Source organism: Gossypium raimondii, chromosome 4, assembly GCF_025698545.1.
Source record: "Gossypium raimondii isolate GPD5lz chromosome 4, ASM2569854v1, whole genome shotgun sequence".
Lineage (NCBI taxonomy): Eukaryota > Viridiplantae > Streptophyta > Magnoliopsida > Malvales > Malvaceae > Gossypium > Gossypium raimondii.
The window spans coordinates 38,616,442-38,633,488 of record NC_068568.1 but is presented as its reverse complement, the minus strand read 5'-3'; the positions used below and the strand labels follow the sequence as shown (position 1 = coordinate 38,633,488).

The following is a 17,047-nucleotide window of genomic DNA, read 5'->3' as shown; positions in this document are numbered from 1 at the left end:
TTCAGTGGTATAGGATTTCTGGTTTCACCGATCTGTTCTCTGGGGAACATGACCTGTAGAATCCATTTCATGGGCCTATTTATGCCTAGTGATTAGGATGTTATAATCGGACTAAATCAAAATCTCCTAACTAGATGTGTATGCATGAATACAAAATGTAATGAAAATGATCCCTTAATGTCTGAGTTATTATTGCTCATTGTTCATTAAGGCTCTATCACTAACACGTCAAAACGCCATCTTGTTCGGCGGGTATTTCCACAGAAACACTCATATTTTACTTAATCGGATTGCCCCCACTGCAATCTTTAAGGTTCAATCCACTGTACTTTTGGGACATAAAATTCGAACCATTTTACTCCCATTGTAATTTAGGAGTATTTCTCAATCCTCTCCTACTGCGATTCAAGGATAAATGATATGAATCTCTTTGGCCTTACACCATTCCCAATGTGTCATATCAAATGTTTATACACAATTGTAGAACTTTCTTCTTCAAGAAAACTTCTTCTTATCACTTGGTGATCATTGCTTGTTTGCTCATTGAAACTTTATCACCAACACGATATCTTGTCATTTTGTTCAATCAATGCTTTTGACAACAAAATCCAAAGAGATAATCTTAATTTAGACTTTTCCTTCTCAGATATTTCAACCTTTAAACTTGGTGAATTTTAAACAATAGTCATGTTTCAGGTTCCTGCATTATTTAGAAACTTTTAGAGCAATATGCAAAACTTCCTTTGTGAAAGTATTATTAGTCCATTAATCATTATTCCAATGCAACATGCTTGCAAAAGATCATAAAAATGGATAAAAATAGAATTGATTTGGGAGCATGGCTCGAAATGAATAAATTATCAAGGATAGTAAAAATAAAAGAGGAATTGATTAGGAACACGTATCTTGAAAAAGAATGAAGTAGTCCAAAAATAAAAAATTTAATATAAATAGTATGAAGACTAGGTGTCCCAGATATCGTAGCTTGAACTTTTCTGTACAAACTTTTTGAAGATCATTCTGAGTTTGACATGTGTTTAGGAGATCTAGGGTACTTTGTCGATGCCCCAAGATGTCACCTATCCTTTCCTGTTAATTCAGGTATAGCAAGATCACTGTATGCCTCCTTTTGATCAATATTTGAGCTGCCCTTTTCGGGTTTTCAAGTCAAATCCCCTTTGGTCTCAAGGTGCCCTTTGCGGGTTTTCACCTTGGCCTCTCCATTTTTTATGACTCAAAGTGCCTTTTACGTGTTTTTTAGGGACTCAAGACACCCTTTGCGGGTTTTCACCTTGGTCCATTCTCCTTCTTTAGGTGAAGTATTTCTTGACTGAATCTGAGTTTACAAGATTAGGCAAGTTTTTCCCATCCATCTCGGTCAGAATCAATGCTCCTCCAAAAAAGGTCTTCTTTACAACGTAAGGTCCTTCCCAATTTGGCATCCATTTCCCTCTAAAATCCTTTTGTAGGGGAATGATCTTTTTCCACACCAGGTCCCTCTCGTAGAATTCTCTGGGACGAACCTTTTTGTTGTAGGCTTGCATCATCTGCTTTTGATACATTTGACTGTAGTGAATAGCTTTTAGCTTTTTTTCTTCAATTAAGTTCAACTGATCATATCGAGATTGGATCCATTCGGTCTTATCCAACTTTAATTCAGCTAATACCTAGAGGGAAGAGATTTCAACTTCAATGGGTAAAATTGCCTCCATCCCATAAACAAAAAAAAGGTGTTGCCCTGGTAGAAGTCCTGATAGATGTTGGATAGGCAATGAGAGCAAATGGTAATTTCTCATGCCAATCTTTGTAAGTTTCAGTCATTTTCCCCACAATTTTCTTGACATTTTTATTGGTTGCCTCCATTGCGCCATTTATTTTTTGGGCAATACGGTGATGAATTATGGTGCCTGATCTTGAAATGACTGCAGACCTCCGCCATTATGCTATTTTTCAAATCCAACCCATTATCAGATATAACGCTCTCTGGCATTCCATACGGGCATATGATCTCTTTTTTCAAAAATTTACTAACTGCTGACTTGGTGACATTGGCGTATGAAGCAACCTCTACCCATTTGGTGAAGTAATTAATAATCTAAAAAATGAAGCGATGCCCATTAGAAGTCTTCGATGATATTGGCTTGATGACATCCATGCCCCACTTCGCTCAAAATTTGAGCCGTCCTTTTCGGGTTTTCAACTCAAATCCCTTTGGTCTCAAAGCGCCCTTTGCGGGTTTTCGCCTTGGCCTTTCTTTTTTTTCCTTTTCTTTTTCCTTCTCTCATCTTTTCTTTTTTCATCATTTTCATTTTCATCATTTTTTTAAATATTTTTTTATTTTTTTGAATTACTTTTTGATTGGATCAGAACTCATAGGATTAGACAAGTCTTTGTTATCTCTTTCGATTAGAATCAATGCTTTTTCAGATAAAGTCTTCCACACAAGATCCTTCCTATCCACTTTCATTTTGTATGTGAAGGATATTCTTTGGTATCAGGTTTCTCTCATTGAGCTTTCTCGGGTGAAATTGTTTTTTGGTACGTTTGACTATGACGGAAAACTTTGGATCTTCCTCTTCAATCGGGATAAAATCTAACAAAAACTCGAAGAGATGGAAACTCAACTTCAATGGGTTAAACTGTGATAAGCAAAAAAGAAAGGCGTTGCCCCGGTGGAGGTTTTTTCCATTGTATCGTTCATGATATTAATCTTGAATATACTGCAAATTTATGATATCATGCTATTGTTCAAAATTAATACATTGTCAGATTACAATGTCAGTGCTTTACCCAGGCATATCCTGGTATGACCACGTAAAGACATCTTTGAACTCTTGAAGTAACTCAACAAGGTCTTACTTCGTTTTTTCGGTTATGCATGTTCTAATTTTTACCATTTTTCCCTCCTCCAAGGTCACAATCTCCATTGTCTCCTCATGATGTAAAATTTTTGCTTTACCATTCTCAGCAAGTCACGAGATTGGCTACAATCTATGTCATCTTCAAAGTCATGAGATCCCTCTAAACACATGTCTTACTCAAAAGAAGATTCTGAGTCTGTAGCAGCGTCACTCATGTCATTGATATCTAGGGACCTATTGTAGGTACAAAAGAATATACAAAGAATGTATGAATTTATGAATAATTATTTGTATAGTATGATTATGAATGAAAGAATGATTTGGAAGAAAATCCAAAAGAATAAAAGAAACAAAAATAATTATTCGTAAAGAATGAAAGAATATTGGCTCCAAAATGGTCGCAAAGATGTATTTCATTAAAATAATGACGTTCAAACATGAGTCTATTTCACAAAGGAATTCTTATTGCCTCTAGGCTGAAAGCAACAAGTGTATTCTGAATATTACTCTGAGTAAGCTCTAAATACTATACGGATTTCTTCTACAATCCAATTATTTAGAACACTTCCAGTTTTATAAGGACGGATATCTAACAAGGTCCCTTCTTCAGTTGTTTTTTCGTATATGGCATTGATGTGAACATTTCCCAACATTGTGCATATGCTTCTCTCTTTTTTAATTTCTTCACAGAACTCCATCTCGTTATTGTCCATAATGCCCTGAACCAAGGCCCTAAATTCTACACACTCTTAGATCTCGTGCCCCTCCCTATGATGGAATTCACAGTAGTTTTTTCATCTTTTCACAATTTCCTTCTGAATCCAAAATGATTAACCCTCTTCTTGTCATCTCCTTCCAAATCCATCTTAAAGGGTTTTTTACTTCTACAATATCTGCCTTGATTCTTCTCCCCATATTTTCACTCATCATGTTTACCCCATTATTAGCATGATTGGGTAGTGGATTTTCTAAACTGGATGAATCATCGAATTTAAAAATGCCCATATCAATGAGCCTTTTGACCAGCTTTTTAAAGGCAGTACAGTTTTCTATAGAATGCCCAGTAATTCCCGCATGGTAGTTACATTGTGCATTCGCGTCATACCATTTGGGATACGGAGGTTGTAAGGGTTTTAAGTAGAAAGGGGAAACGATATGTGCATCAAATAAACTCTGATAAAGCTCCCTATATGATATTGGGATTGGCGTAAATTCGAACTTCTTAGTGTTTTGCCTTGTGCCAAATTCTTGTCTTGATTAACTTTATTGACCAGCAACCACCTTTATCGATTTAGAATAACCCTTATTATATGCACTCGTGTTGTTCACCTCGTTTTCCTTTTTTTTTTAGGCTGGCCTTTTGTTATTTTCTCCGGCATCGATCTTCCCACTCCTTATGGCATTCTCAATCATCTCTCTATTCATAATTATATTTGAAAAACTTTTTGTGGCACTCCCTAACATGTGTGTGATGAATGGGGTTTTAGTGTGTTGATAAAGAGCATCATCATTTCTTTCTCTAGGAGCGGCCGCTGAACTTGGACAGCAACTTCCCTTCATCTCTATGCATATTGCCTAAAACTCTCATTCGGTTTCTTCTCCATGTTTTGCAAATTAATTCTACCAGGAATCATATCAGTTACATGACTGTACTGCTTCATGAATGCTTGTGCTAGGTCCCTCCATGAACCAATCCTAGTACAGCTTAATTGATTGTACCATTTGGATGTTGCCCTTACCAAACTGTCTTGGAAACAGTATATTAGCAGTTGATCATTATTAACGTAAGCAGTCATCCTTCTGCAAAACATGGTGATGTGAGCCTTGGGGCAACTAGTTCCATTGTATTTTTCAAAGTCTGGCATTTTAAACTTGTAAGGAAGTACTAAGTCTGGAACCAAGTTCAGATCTTTAGTGTCGATTCCATAATGACTATCAGCACTTTCCATGGCTTTGAATTTTTCCTCCAACCATTTACATCTGTCCTCCAGCTGCTTTGGCAATTCCACTTTCGCTTTTTCCTTCTCAGCCACTTCATCAAAGTCGGGTATAACAGGACTAGTTGGGTTATCTCCTGGGTTTGAACCTGATCCAACTTGAAAGTTCATTCGTATTGAAGTACCAACCTGAAATTATTGAGGCCCAATTGTGACGGATGATCTCCGCTGGTACATCTCAGCTTGGGTCTGTACATTTGGTGGAGTAAAACCCAAAGGATACAGCAGCTCCTAACTATTTTCCCCAGGATTGGCCATAGGGCCCTTTCCCTTATCTATTCCTCCAGTTAACAGTTGCGTTAACTGATTCATCATGTTTCTTTGGGACTACAACATTTTTTCCATCATATCTCGCTGAATCTTAGCTAGCTGCTCTTGCACTTGTAGCTGAAGTTGGTCTTGCATCTCCTTTTGAAACTGTTCAAGTTTTTCCAATCTTTGGTCCATGCTTCTTGACTTTGCTCAAGTACCGTAACTGTGTTTGGTTGGTAGGTTATTGTTGGTTTCTAGATTAACTGAAATAATTTTAATCAATTAGGCTCTTTTGGTGGACTTTAATGCATATGATGTCATGTAATGCAAATGCATGAAATGAATGCAAAAAGGTGTTGATTCCGATTCAATTCCATTTAGAAAACTTTACTAGAAAACAAATTTCTTTACATAAAACGAATACATGCACGGCCTCGCCCTCATACTCCAGGAGAAAACATCGATCATTTTCTTCATATCCATATGCTAAGATCAAATCTCATGGACTCTTCCAAGGGATGCCTCATTTTTACTTAATCCGAGTCACAACCCATCGTTCACCCATCCTTGTCATACTCGTTAGCTTCTTTTCAAAAGGTTGGGACGTTGACGACTCTCAAATAATCTTTGTCAACTTGAATCCTCGGGCAACGAAGTAAAGTCGTGTAACCCTCCATTAAACTATCATATTTCTCTTGTGTTTTCTCGAAATATATTCAGACAGTCGTATTATCTTTCACTTTATCAAGAAATCCATTTTCCATTACAAGCTCTCTATTTAGAAACTGAACATGAATCAACACCTCTTTTCTATGATGAAAAATGCAATGCAATCATAACCAAAAACAAAAAACAAAACAGGTTAGTACAAACCAAAAGCAAGCAAGAAAAAATAAATAGAGCACCTATTCGGGTGACCACTAGGGTTTCGTATGGTTCTACCTAGGGTAGGCTCTTAGGACTCACTACATGCGGTTCGATTCTAAAGAGAGGGTACCTGAACCAGCAGATTCCTCGATCCTCACCCATTATAGACTCATACGGATCGAGTTCAGTTCAAGGGAATACATTTCTCTATGGCTGCACGGAGATGAAAATCTCACGAAGACATAGGTATGGGTGTATTCTGAAAGCGATCCACTATCCTGCATGGAGGTGAAAACCTCACGAATGACTAGTTTCTCACTCCCACTTAGAAGGGTATAACCGAACGGTTATACATTACAAAATGTAGTGATTTAAAAAAAACAATCGAACCAATAAAACAAACATATCACAATAATGCAGACCATAAAAATGAAATAAAAGGATCGTAATTTTAAATTGAATTTACAATTTTCGATAAAAAAATAGAAATTAATCAACTTGTGGCCTGACTCTCAAAACCTATCCCCAGTGGAGTCGCCAAGCTGTCGAAACCATTATTATTTGAAAAAAATGGATTGGCTTAAATTAAAAAAAAACGAAAATAGAGTCGCCACCATTTTTTGAAAATGGAGTTGCCACCATTATTAAATCATTTTAATAAAAATTTAAATTTACTAAAACAATAATTTTTGGTCTTATAAAATCCAGAAAACGAGTTCAGAAGTTGGTTACACACGAGGAAGGGTTAGCGCCCTCAACACACCCAAAATTGGTACCTTGTTGATTAATTAGTGTCTTAATATCGAAAATGTGCAAAGATTTTAAAATACAATCCTTGTATTAAAAAACTTGTATAAATCAAATTACATGTTAAGACCCTCTCATTTCAGAGAGAGAAAATGTCACACCCAATGGGTTAAGGCATGATATTTCACATTCTCAAAAATGGGCTTGTCCTTTACAAAACTCATGCAATGAAATTTAAAAGTATATTCAATTGTTTAAGTCAGATGAAGAAATCGAAGCCCAATACGTTAGGGCACAATTTCTCAAAATCCCAAACATTGAATATTGCCTTTATTATTTTTTAGAAAAATCCTCATCTCGAGAAAACAACATGTCATATCCAATGCGTTAGGACACAACGTATCGAATTCCCGAGAATGAGCTTTTTTATTTATGTGTTTTGATTAAAGAATATTCTCGATTATTTAGATTCAACGAGGAAAATTGGAACCTAATACGTTAGGATCAATCCTCTCGAAGATCCCAAATACCGAGTATTGCGTTATTTTGAAAACTTTTTGAATAAAGCGATTTTAATGCTTTAATGAAACGTAATCTTTTTGACAAATAAAACGCAATGGAATGACGATGTATAACGTAAAATGATAATTCGTAAACTTAAAATGTACGCTAATGAGCGACAAAGAATCAATAAATACGAACAAGCAATACAATACGCATAATAGCAATAATCTCACATCATATATTATATAAATACTAACATTAACATTCAAAGGCTTAATGAATTAAAAGTCAATTTTAAAAGAAATACCAAGCAAATTAACATAAATAAAATGTAGTAAAAAAATGAGTAACATGAAAGAAAGGAGATTATAATCAATAAATTATACATTAAAATAAATTTAAAATAAATAATATATACATATATGAAAGTTTGAAATAAATCAAAATAGAGTTAAAATAAGTACTACATAAAATAATAGTACTAAATAAATTTTAAAATAAATATTATATAAGAAGAAAATCAAAATACATAAAATAATATACATATATTAATTTAAATAAGTAATACATATGGAATAAAAACTTCATATAAATAATAATATATAAATATATATATATATGTAAAAATTAGGTAAATAAAAAATAACCAAATATAATAATATCAATAATAAGAGTAATAATAAATGATAATATTAATTAATTAATTAATTAATTAATTAATAGCAAAAAATAACAAACAGGACTAAATTGAAACGAAAACAGAAGTTTAGGGGAAAATCTGAAATAAATAAAAGGGGAAGGATCATTCTGAACACGCGAATAACAAGGAGGGACTGAAAGGGTAATTTCCCCCACCCCTAAAACAACGTCGTTCGAATATGGACCTAACTGCAATCGAAACAAATAATGGGGCACAAATTAAAAATAAAATAAACTGAATTAAAATAATGAAAATGCGGAAGGACCCAATGTGCAAATAGACCATTGAGACAAAACGCAAGGATCCTTCCCTCAGGTCGGGTCACCGCGCGGATCTCGACCCTATACGACGCCGTTTTGAGGCCACTAAAACAAGCCCTAAACGACGCTGTTTCATACTTGTTATAAAATCAACATTTTTTTTAAAACAATTATTTTCTACCATTTTTTACAAAAAAAAAAAACAAATCAACCCTAGCTTTCTCTACTAGGGTTTCTAATTTTTTCTTTAGCCACCGCCGTATTGAAAATTGGTTGCTCCAGGGCTAATCGATTCCCCGCCCGAGCCCCGATCGCGATGGAGTGAGCAGGGATTCGACACCACGAGGTAAGTTCTCTCCCTCTAAATCTTTTTCTTATAAATAAACAACTGAAAGAAAAGCAACCAAAAATAAATCTCAAATCACCTTTTTTTGTAACTTTTTGATTTCCTTTTTTTTTGTAATCTTTATTTTTTATTGATTGTGCATGTAACCCCTAAATAATACAAAAATGCAGTTTTTATAGCCCCAAAATACAGTAATTTTTCTCTATTTTCTTCTATTTTTTCTGTTATCCTCGTTTCTTTTGCTCCTTTTTTGTTATTTTTGCAATTTTTCCATAGGTACGGAGGTTGTTGTGCTGGGATGGGTGACGCGCGTGGCTGCTGTGCGAGGGAGGTGTGCGGCAGCTGAAGCTGTTTCAGAAACCCTAGGGGTTTATGGAATAGTGGGCGATTGAATTTTTTGGGCCTATTGTAACTGGGTTGGGTTAGGCTAGAATGAGGCTAGTGTATTGGGCTGGGCAAATTTGTAATTAGATTTTATATTTGGACTGAATTAGATTTGGGTTTATTTTTATTGTAAATGAACTGGACGTTTATTGTTTTTATTTTTATTTTATTCATTAATTGAGCCCATGGGTATTTAAGTTATTAAAATTGAAGAACATAGAAACTTAATAAACCATTGTACAAGTTATCTTACCGGTAGAATTCAAGAGAGGGAAAAGAAAATTAAAGGAAGGCAAATCCCCCTCTTTTTATTTGTTATTGACTTAAGAAAGTGGAAGGGTTGAAGGATGTGAAAGCTGTGCGAAATCAGGAGATATTTTGTTACCTCAGGAGTCGTGCTAATCTTTAATGCTGCTGATGCATTCTATTTTTCTAGAACAATCTCATTTCTTTTGCTGGGTTAGGGCTGGTCTGTTGATTTTGACCAATCTGTGTTATGAGCTTTGTTTTTAATAATAAAAATCCAACAACTTCTAAATAAATAAAAAAACACAAGTTGTACAAATAAAAAACAAATCCCCCAATAAAAATTTTTTATTTTTCTTGTTCTTTTCTCTCCTTATAATGAATACATGTTAAACAAAAACAAACAAATTGCACACTAATTTATTCAAGAAAAAAAAAACAGTTGCACACTAATTTTCAAGCGGTGTGCTTGTTAGAGATTAAAAAAAAGAAAAACGAAAACAAAATTAAAAAAAACTTGTTTATTTTCAAAAAATTATTATTAATTTTGTATTATACTTAAGTTGTATATTTAGTTGGTGTGCTTTAATTTGATCAATTTTAGTTTTTTATTTTTTATTGAATTGATTTTGAGCCCTTACACTTTTGTAATTTTAAAATTTAAGTCTATTAACAATTAATTTTTTTGTTAATTTTTGTTATTACTCTTGTATCTCACATAAATTTGTTGATTTAACCAACGTTCTTTAATTTAGTCATTCTTAGTCCCTGTGCTTTTTCAATTTTAAAATTTTAATCTTGATGCAAATAACAACCATTAAATCTATTAACTTGCTTTTTTGTGAGTAATATATGAAAATAGCAAGTTGACATGGCATTAGACATAGAGCTGTTGCCCGGCCCGACGGCCCGCCCGAAATATGGGAGGGTTCGGGTAAAAATATAGGCCCAAAATATGAGTTTGGGTAAAAAAGAGGCCCGTTTAGAAAACGGGTCGGGCCTCGGGCACCACTTTTTTGGCCCGAGCCCAACCCACCTGGCCCGAATATAATAAATATATTTTTTTATTTTTTTATTTTTAAAATACTTTTTTATTTTTAAAATAAATTTTTAGTGTTTATTAAAAAAATGACCGGGCCAGGCCGGGCCTGTACAAAATTTCAGGCCCATTTTTGGGCCGAGCTGGGCCCGAGCCTAGGACACGGGCTGAAATTTTTTCTGGGCCTGGCCCGAACCCGGCCCAGCCCATGAACACCTCTAATTAGACACGTGCTAATATTTTTATTACATAAGATTTTGAAAATAAAAATACTTAATAAATTTAAGGGATAAATCTCAAAAAGTATACATGAACTTTGATTTAATGTGCAATTGTAAACATAAACTTTATTTGTTTGCAATTATACACGTGAAACTCTAATTGTAGTTCAAATGTATACTTGAAACTTTAATTTTGATTTAATCATACACATTTAAAGAAATAAATACATCATTTTATTTTTATATTGGATAAATATAATTGCAATATATAAACATAAAATGATGTTATATCAATAATTGTGTTAATAATTTACAAGAATTGGATCAAATCAAAATTTCATGCATAAAATTACATAAAATCAAAATTCATGTATACAATTGCACATTAAATCATGGTTCATGTATAGTTTTGGTATTTATCCCTAAATTTAACAACCATCTTAAGGATATAAATTTTAAAATTCGATAAATACGATAACTAAATCAAAATATAAAAGCTAAATTCATAAGTTATAGGGACTAATAGCATAATTAAACAAAAAAATTGAATAAATAAAATAATCTGATTGAAGTGGTGGGAAGGGTTGAAATGTAAGCCGGAAGGGCATGATCTCAATGTCTTAACCTCTTTCTTATTTGGAACTATGACATTAAAGATTGCATCATTCCAAGGGACAACTAACTACGAAAAGTGATCAATACGGACCGAAATTCTGCAGAGTTTTAATGGCCCAAAAACTCACCTCCATCAAACCCAAACAATGGCCCAAACAATTGGTTCATTTTACCAAACCCATTAACATCCCTTGAGAGTTATCATCTTTTCATTTGTGCCTTCCATTGCGACAGCGATTGACTTCGATTCAATTTCCATAGCTTGTTTTCATCAACCCTTTGTCGTCTCCGTACAAGACCTTGCTTAGAAGAAAAATGTCAACCTTCCCTGACTCTTTCACTCAACTCGCCGACGACTCCTTAGACTCTTTTGACTCTGTTCCACACCAGGAAGAAGACGGTGCCGGCTACGCCGGATACGACCCTTCTCAGCAATTCGACTCTTTCGCCGACCACTCGGATCATGCCAAGGGCTCCAGTGATGATGTGTTTGCATCAGATTCATACACAAATGGGGTGGGTTTTGGCCAAGATTTTGGCGGATCGGACGGCCCGGTTTTGCCTCCGCCGGCGGAGATGGAGCCTGAGGAAGGTGTTGCTCTCAGGGAATGGAGAAGGTTAAGATCCATTAAAAAAATTTCATGTTTTTTTGAATAATTTTGTCTTATATTAAAGTATAGAGTTTGGGGAAGTTAAAGAGTTAGGAATTGAAGTTATGAATATGGCACTTAGGTATTTTGGAAATGTGCAAAAGAGCTAGATTTAGTGAATTTTTTATCTTTATGAAGATTTTGAATATGTTTGGTTAAGTCATATTAGGGTGTAAAAGAACTGAATTTTGTGAAAAGTTTTAAATAAGTTTGGTTAAGCCATATTAGGGTTTAAGTAGGGAAATCTAAGAATTTAGTGCTAATTTCTGGGATTAGAAGTAGAGTTGTAGGATTTTACTTCTCTTTGGATTTATTCTTTTTAGAGATTGAATCAAAGAGAAGGAATGAGGTACTAGCATGGGTGCACCATATAAGAAATTCGGATAGAAGAATTGGGTCAAAATATGAAGTTAGATTTCGGCATGAAAATGGAGTTGTAGCGCTAGTAATTTCCCTCCAAGCTGGCATTTTTAAAACTAAAGATAAGCTAATTGGTGGTATCATTGGAAAAAAGCAGTTTCCTGTCAATTGGACACTCAAGCCATTATTGGACGGTATCTGCATCCTAAGAGCACAAATCTAGAGTATACTCTGGCTAGTTTGGAAAAAACGGAGAGCTAAAATATTTTAGGACAGGATTGGTTATGCGTTTACTTTTTTATCACTTGTGAACTTTGGTCATCTTATAAAAGAAAAAAGATTGAATCAAGAGAATATCTGGATTTTTTTTTCCTTTTTTGTATTTCCTTTAATAATTTATACATTTCTTTTGAGTAAATTTTGTAGTGTCTTAGCTTAGTTGGTTGGTGTACCCACCCTAAGCGGTGCACCAAGCCGTTTCGGAGTCCGAATGCCATGTAAGTGTTGGGTACAGATATGTATCCAACATATATATCTTAATTTTTTTTCCATGTGTTATGAGACCCTTGGAGGTTCTACCTCTATACCTCCGGATATACCTCAGGCATGGGTGTCAAGCAAGGATGGCAACATACAGCAAGCATTTCCCTTATCACAGGCTACAGTCTCATTTATACCAAAAAGTTAAATAAGTAAATAATGAAAATGTGAAAGCTGTTGCTAATTTTATAGGTTTCAATGGTGCTAAACGTGGGAAATATGACTGTTGTTATTGCATAGGGAGAATGCAATTCGGTTGGAGGAGAAGGAGAAGAGGGAGAAGGAGTTATTGAGCCAAATAATTGAGGAAGCTGATCAATACAAAGTTGAGTTTTATAAGAAAAGGGAGGTGACCTGTGAAAATAACAAGGCCAATAACAGAGACAAAGAGAAGGTATCCTTTTTTTTGGTTGTTGTTGAAGCTGTATGCTAATATTTTTACATTTTTAGAGAAGTTTGTAACTTGCCCAAAACAAAACAGAACTGAAAAAAGAAGTTTTTTTTTTTTCTTGTTCCAACTTCTAATCGTGCATGAACTGTTAGGTGCTAAATGCGGCATGCATTCTTTAGTCGGTATTTAACTGCTGATGTTGATATTATCATGATGTTCATTGTCTATGATTGAACATTGAGCTGGTAATATGCTCTGGGATGGAAACATTTTCTTATCTCTTCAGTGACTGAAAACTCAATACTCCTACTGGACGGAGGATTGGTGTCACTTTACTTATCGCCTTATAAAGTAGGAACCGGTAAGTCATTTGTAGATGTAAAGTGATTGAAACTACGACATTCTTGGCCCATTATGTCACATCTTTAATCTGGAAATTCATTTTACTGAATTAACTTGGTTTGTTGGGTTATAGAATAACATTCTCATAAAATTTGCTTATGTTTCGTTTACTAACATCTTAGATACAGAGCAATGTGCCAATGCCATATATAATGCACTATAACTTGTATTCTGTGTCAGATATTTGTAGCCAATCATGAGAAATTCCATGCCGAAGCTGATAAGCATTACTGGAAAGCAATCGCGGAGCTCATTCCTAATGAAGTGCCAACCATAGAGAAAAGAGGAAAAAAGGAGAAGGAGAAGAAGCCTTCCATTGTCGTTGTCCAAGGTCCTAAGCCCGGGAAACCTACTGACCGTTCGAGGATGAGACAGATACTCGTGAAACTAAAGCACAACACACCTTCTCACCTGAAGCACTCTCCGCCGCCACCACCTGCAGCTGCTGCTGCAAAAGATCAAGATGCAAAAACTGGTAATACTTCTTCTGTCCCAGCTGCTCTTCCAGTCACAAGCACCCCTGAAGCTGTAGTAGCTGCTTAGATAGTTTTTATTTTAACTTATCAGCTTCTGTAATAAAAAAATAAAAAAAAGTATCTATAAGACTATATCTTGTGGGTAGACTGATGTTTAGCTGGTTGTCATCCTCAGCAGTAGTAGGGTACATAGTTGGTTTCATGAGGTTATAAATTAAGAGTTTGTCTATGCACGAAACTTTGTCATTTAGATGGAATGTAGTAATAATGTACGCCGCTATTTTACTCAAATTCGGATATATCTGATGCGAGTATATGTTTGGAATGAACGTGCTTAATTGTTTTCTTAGTTTTTCCTTTTTAGTGTATATGGAAGATCATATTCTCTTTTTATATCTATATATATATATATATGAAAATTTGTCAGATTCAGTCCATGTGTCTGGTCAATTAACTCTTCTTTTGTACTTTTTACAAAATGAGCTGACTTGGAATATTGGACCAGTTCCTTGCATTGCAAGGAAACTGTAACAATAAACTGTCTCTGCCTGAAATAAGGTCCCAATTTTGAATCATAGAATTTGTTTGTTGTGCCAGATTTTTTCGGGCCTGACAATTTCAGAGAGAATAAAAATAAAAATACAACACAAAATGAACATGTTAAAAATACGTCAAAATTTATATAAACATTTTCTTTTGGTAAAGAAGAATATTTAGTAATTAGAAATACAATTGACTAAAAATCATATTATTCTAAAAATAGCATTATTCTTATTTTGGTGATTTTAAATTTTCTTTTGTTAATTTAGTTAATTCTAATTAAGATTATTGTTCAAATTGATTATTATATAAAAAAATTTATTAATCTATTAATGTATTGTTGATGTGACACATTAACTCATTAAGTGATTGACAAATAACATTTCTTTTACATTTTCCTAAAGCCAAGGACCTCTATATAATTAGTCCAAAATATTTTTTTAGTTTATTTGTAAATTAAGAACCACCAATCCTCAGTGATAATCAATTCCAGACATCAATTCAGTTTGGTCCTCGAAGATAACAGCTCTTGCTCCAGGGAGAAACTGTTGCCGCGCACGATAAGTGTGGACGTGCGCATAGCAAACGTGGTACTCGAAAGAGCAAACCGCTTGTCAATGGCACTACCGTTGCAAAAACCCCCCAAAGAATGAGTTTTATGTGAAAGATGGTAATTTTAATTGAATGTTGGACTTTCATGGCAGTTGGGAAGAGATATTAAACTTCTTATAAATGGAAGTTTTCGACATGTTTTCTGTTCTTTGCAGGTCATCTTTTTCCAGCATTGACAAAAGCAATCGTAACAGTGAAAAGGGAAGAGAAGAAGGTTAAGCTAATTGTTGAACCTAAGTGCGTATTGTCATATGATAATTGGTAGACTGCAACTCTAATCTTGATTGACTTTTATTCCTAGAAACCAATATTGCAAGTTTTACGGTGTGGAGCTCGAAGCAGATGCTTTTGGAGATAAAAGGGAAGGATGCTAATGATGGGTTCCCAAGTATCCCACCAAAAGTGGGATAGCTGATGCACCAGAAATGATCCCACATAAATGAGTACAACGTTTGCTATGTGCACGTCCATACTTTCCGGGGGAGACAACCGGTTCCAGCAACAGTTTCTCTCTGGAGCAAGAGTCTGGGATTGATGATGATCATGAGGACGTTCTTAATTTACAAACAAACAAATAAACAAACAAAAAAAACAAATGTTTTGGATTAATTATATAAAGGTACCTAATTTTAGTCAAAAAAAAAAAAGTCACATATCAATCACTCAATGGGCTAACGTGCCACATCAGCAATCTCTCAGTGGATTAATGGAATTTTTACGACAGTGATCAATTTGAACAATTATCTTAATTAGAGTGACTAAATTTACTAAAAAAAATTAGAATGGTCGAAATAGGAACAACACTGTTTTAAAGTGACCTGTAATTTACCCAAAATAAAAACATAATTAATTAATACATGTAATATAAGGTTTTGAAACTAGGCACATATTGGTCTAAATCTAAGGGTATCCACCATGCATCGTCAAAGAATTCGTTTGTTTACATAGGAAGGAATCCACCAAACATTTCTGTTGTAGATTTCAGCTGAAGACATCTTAATGTTCAAAGTCGTCCAAACCCATTGGAATCTTATCCACTCCGATTTTATAAAGACGGATTTTTGAAAAGAAAATCAAGTTTTGAGTGAGATAAATTAGGCTTGTTATTAGAATTTTCGAAGTTGGTAGACAAGTTCAAATAAAATCCTTTGATCCCTCTATATTTACTAAAATCAAAGTCGGAGTATAAAATAAGATTGGGGGCAGGGAAAAGTTGAAATATATTAACATAAAAGTGGGGTGGGGATAAAAACTGCAAAAACAAAAGATGGGTGGTTAGATGTGGTCCAGCTGTTAGAGTATAGCAGACTCAGAAGTATTCTCTTACATGACAGTTTTGTGTGAAAGTCACTTTCCAGACCAAGTTGGGATGCTTCTTTCTGAATTCTGAAGAGTCTTGCAATTCAATAATACAGCTGAAAAAGCCTTTGAAATATCTTGCAAATTGGGGAATCTGAAAGAGCCTCCTCACATGCTACAAGTTATCAATCAGCTTTCAACCTTTTGTTGACACAACAACAGCTTCTCAAACAACTTTCTCATTAAGGATTTGGTTATGTGATTGTGAATCTATTACTTGAATCAAAATCAAAATCCAAGTTACTGTTGTGATACATTAATGGAGGACAGTGTTCTAAATTAGGTCCTTCTGAATTCCACTCCACTTTCGAAGTAATATTCTGAATCAAATATTTAATATGTACACACACACCCTTAAGATTGTACGGGGTAAGGTTAAATAATCTGGATCAAAACTTTGTTTTTTTTTTCTTTTATCTTTTATCTTTTAACGTGCAAACATAAATGCATTTGGTATAATGGTATTGCTTGCTCATTAATTACAAATATATACATCAAATAAAAACCTGTCCTTTCTCGAGAAACCAATTTTTAACCTATTCAAATTTTTTTTAGTTATTATATACTCACCTGATTGGACAGATTACTTTGCCGGTTCGACCTGTCATATTCCATGACTTTGGGAAAGAAAATTCCAAATCCAGACTATTGATAGAAAAGACATAAAAATTGAGCAGA

At 34.4% G+C, this 17,047-nt stretch overlaps 1 protein-coding gene across 1 annotated transcript; it reads left to right on the top strand.

Annotated features, from left to right (window-relative positions):
• The first annotated feature begins 11,244 nt into the window (after positions 1 to 11,244).
• On the top strand, positions 11,245 to 14,207 carry LOC105779566 (clathrin light chain 2). Its single transcript, XM_012603374.2, has 3 exons — positions 11,245 to 11,656; positions 12,830 to 12,983; positions 13,563 to 14,207. The coding sequence occupies exons 1-3, from the start codon at positions 11,355 to 11,357 to the stop codon at positions 13,923 to 13,925; spliced, it is 819 nt and encodes a 272-aa protein (XP_012458828.1). The 5' UTR covers positions 11,245 to 11,354; the 3' UTR covers positions 13,926 to 14,207.
• Positions 14,208 to 17,047: the final 2,840 nt, after the last annotated feature.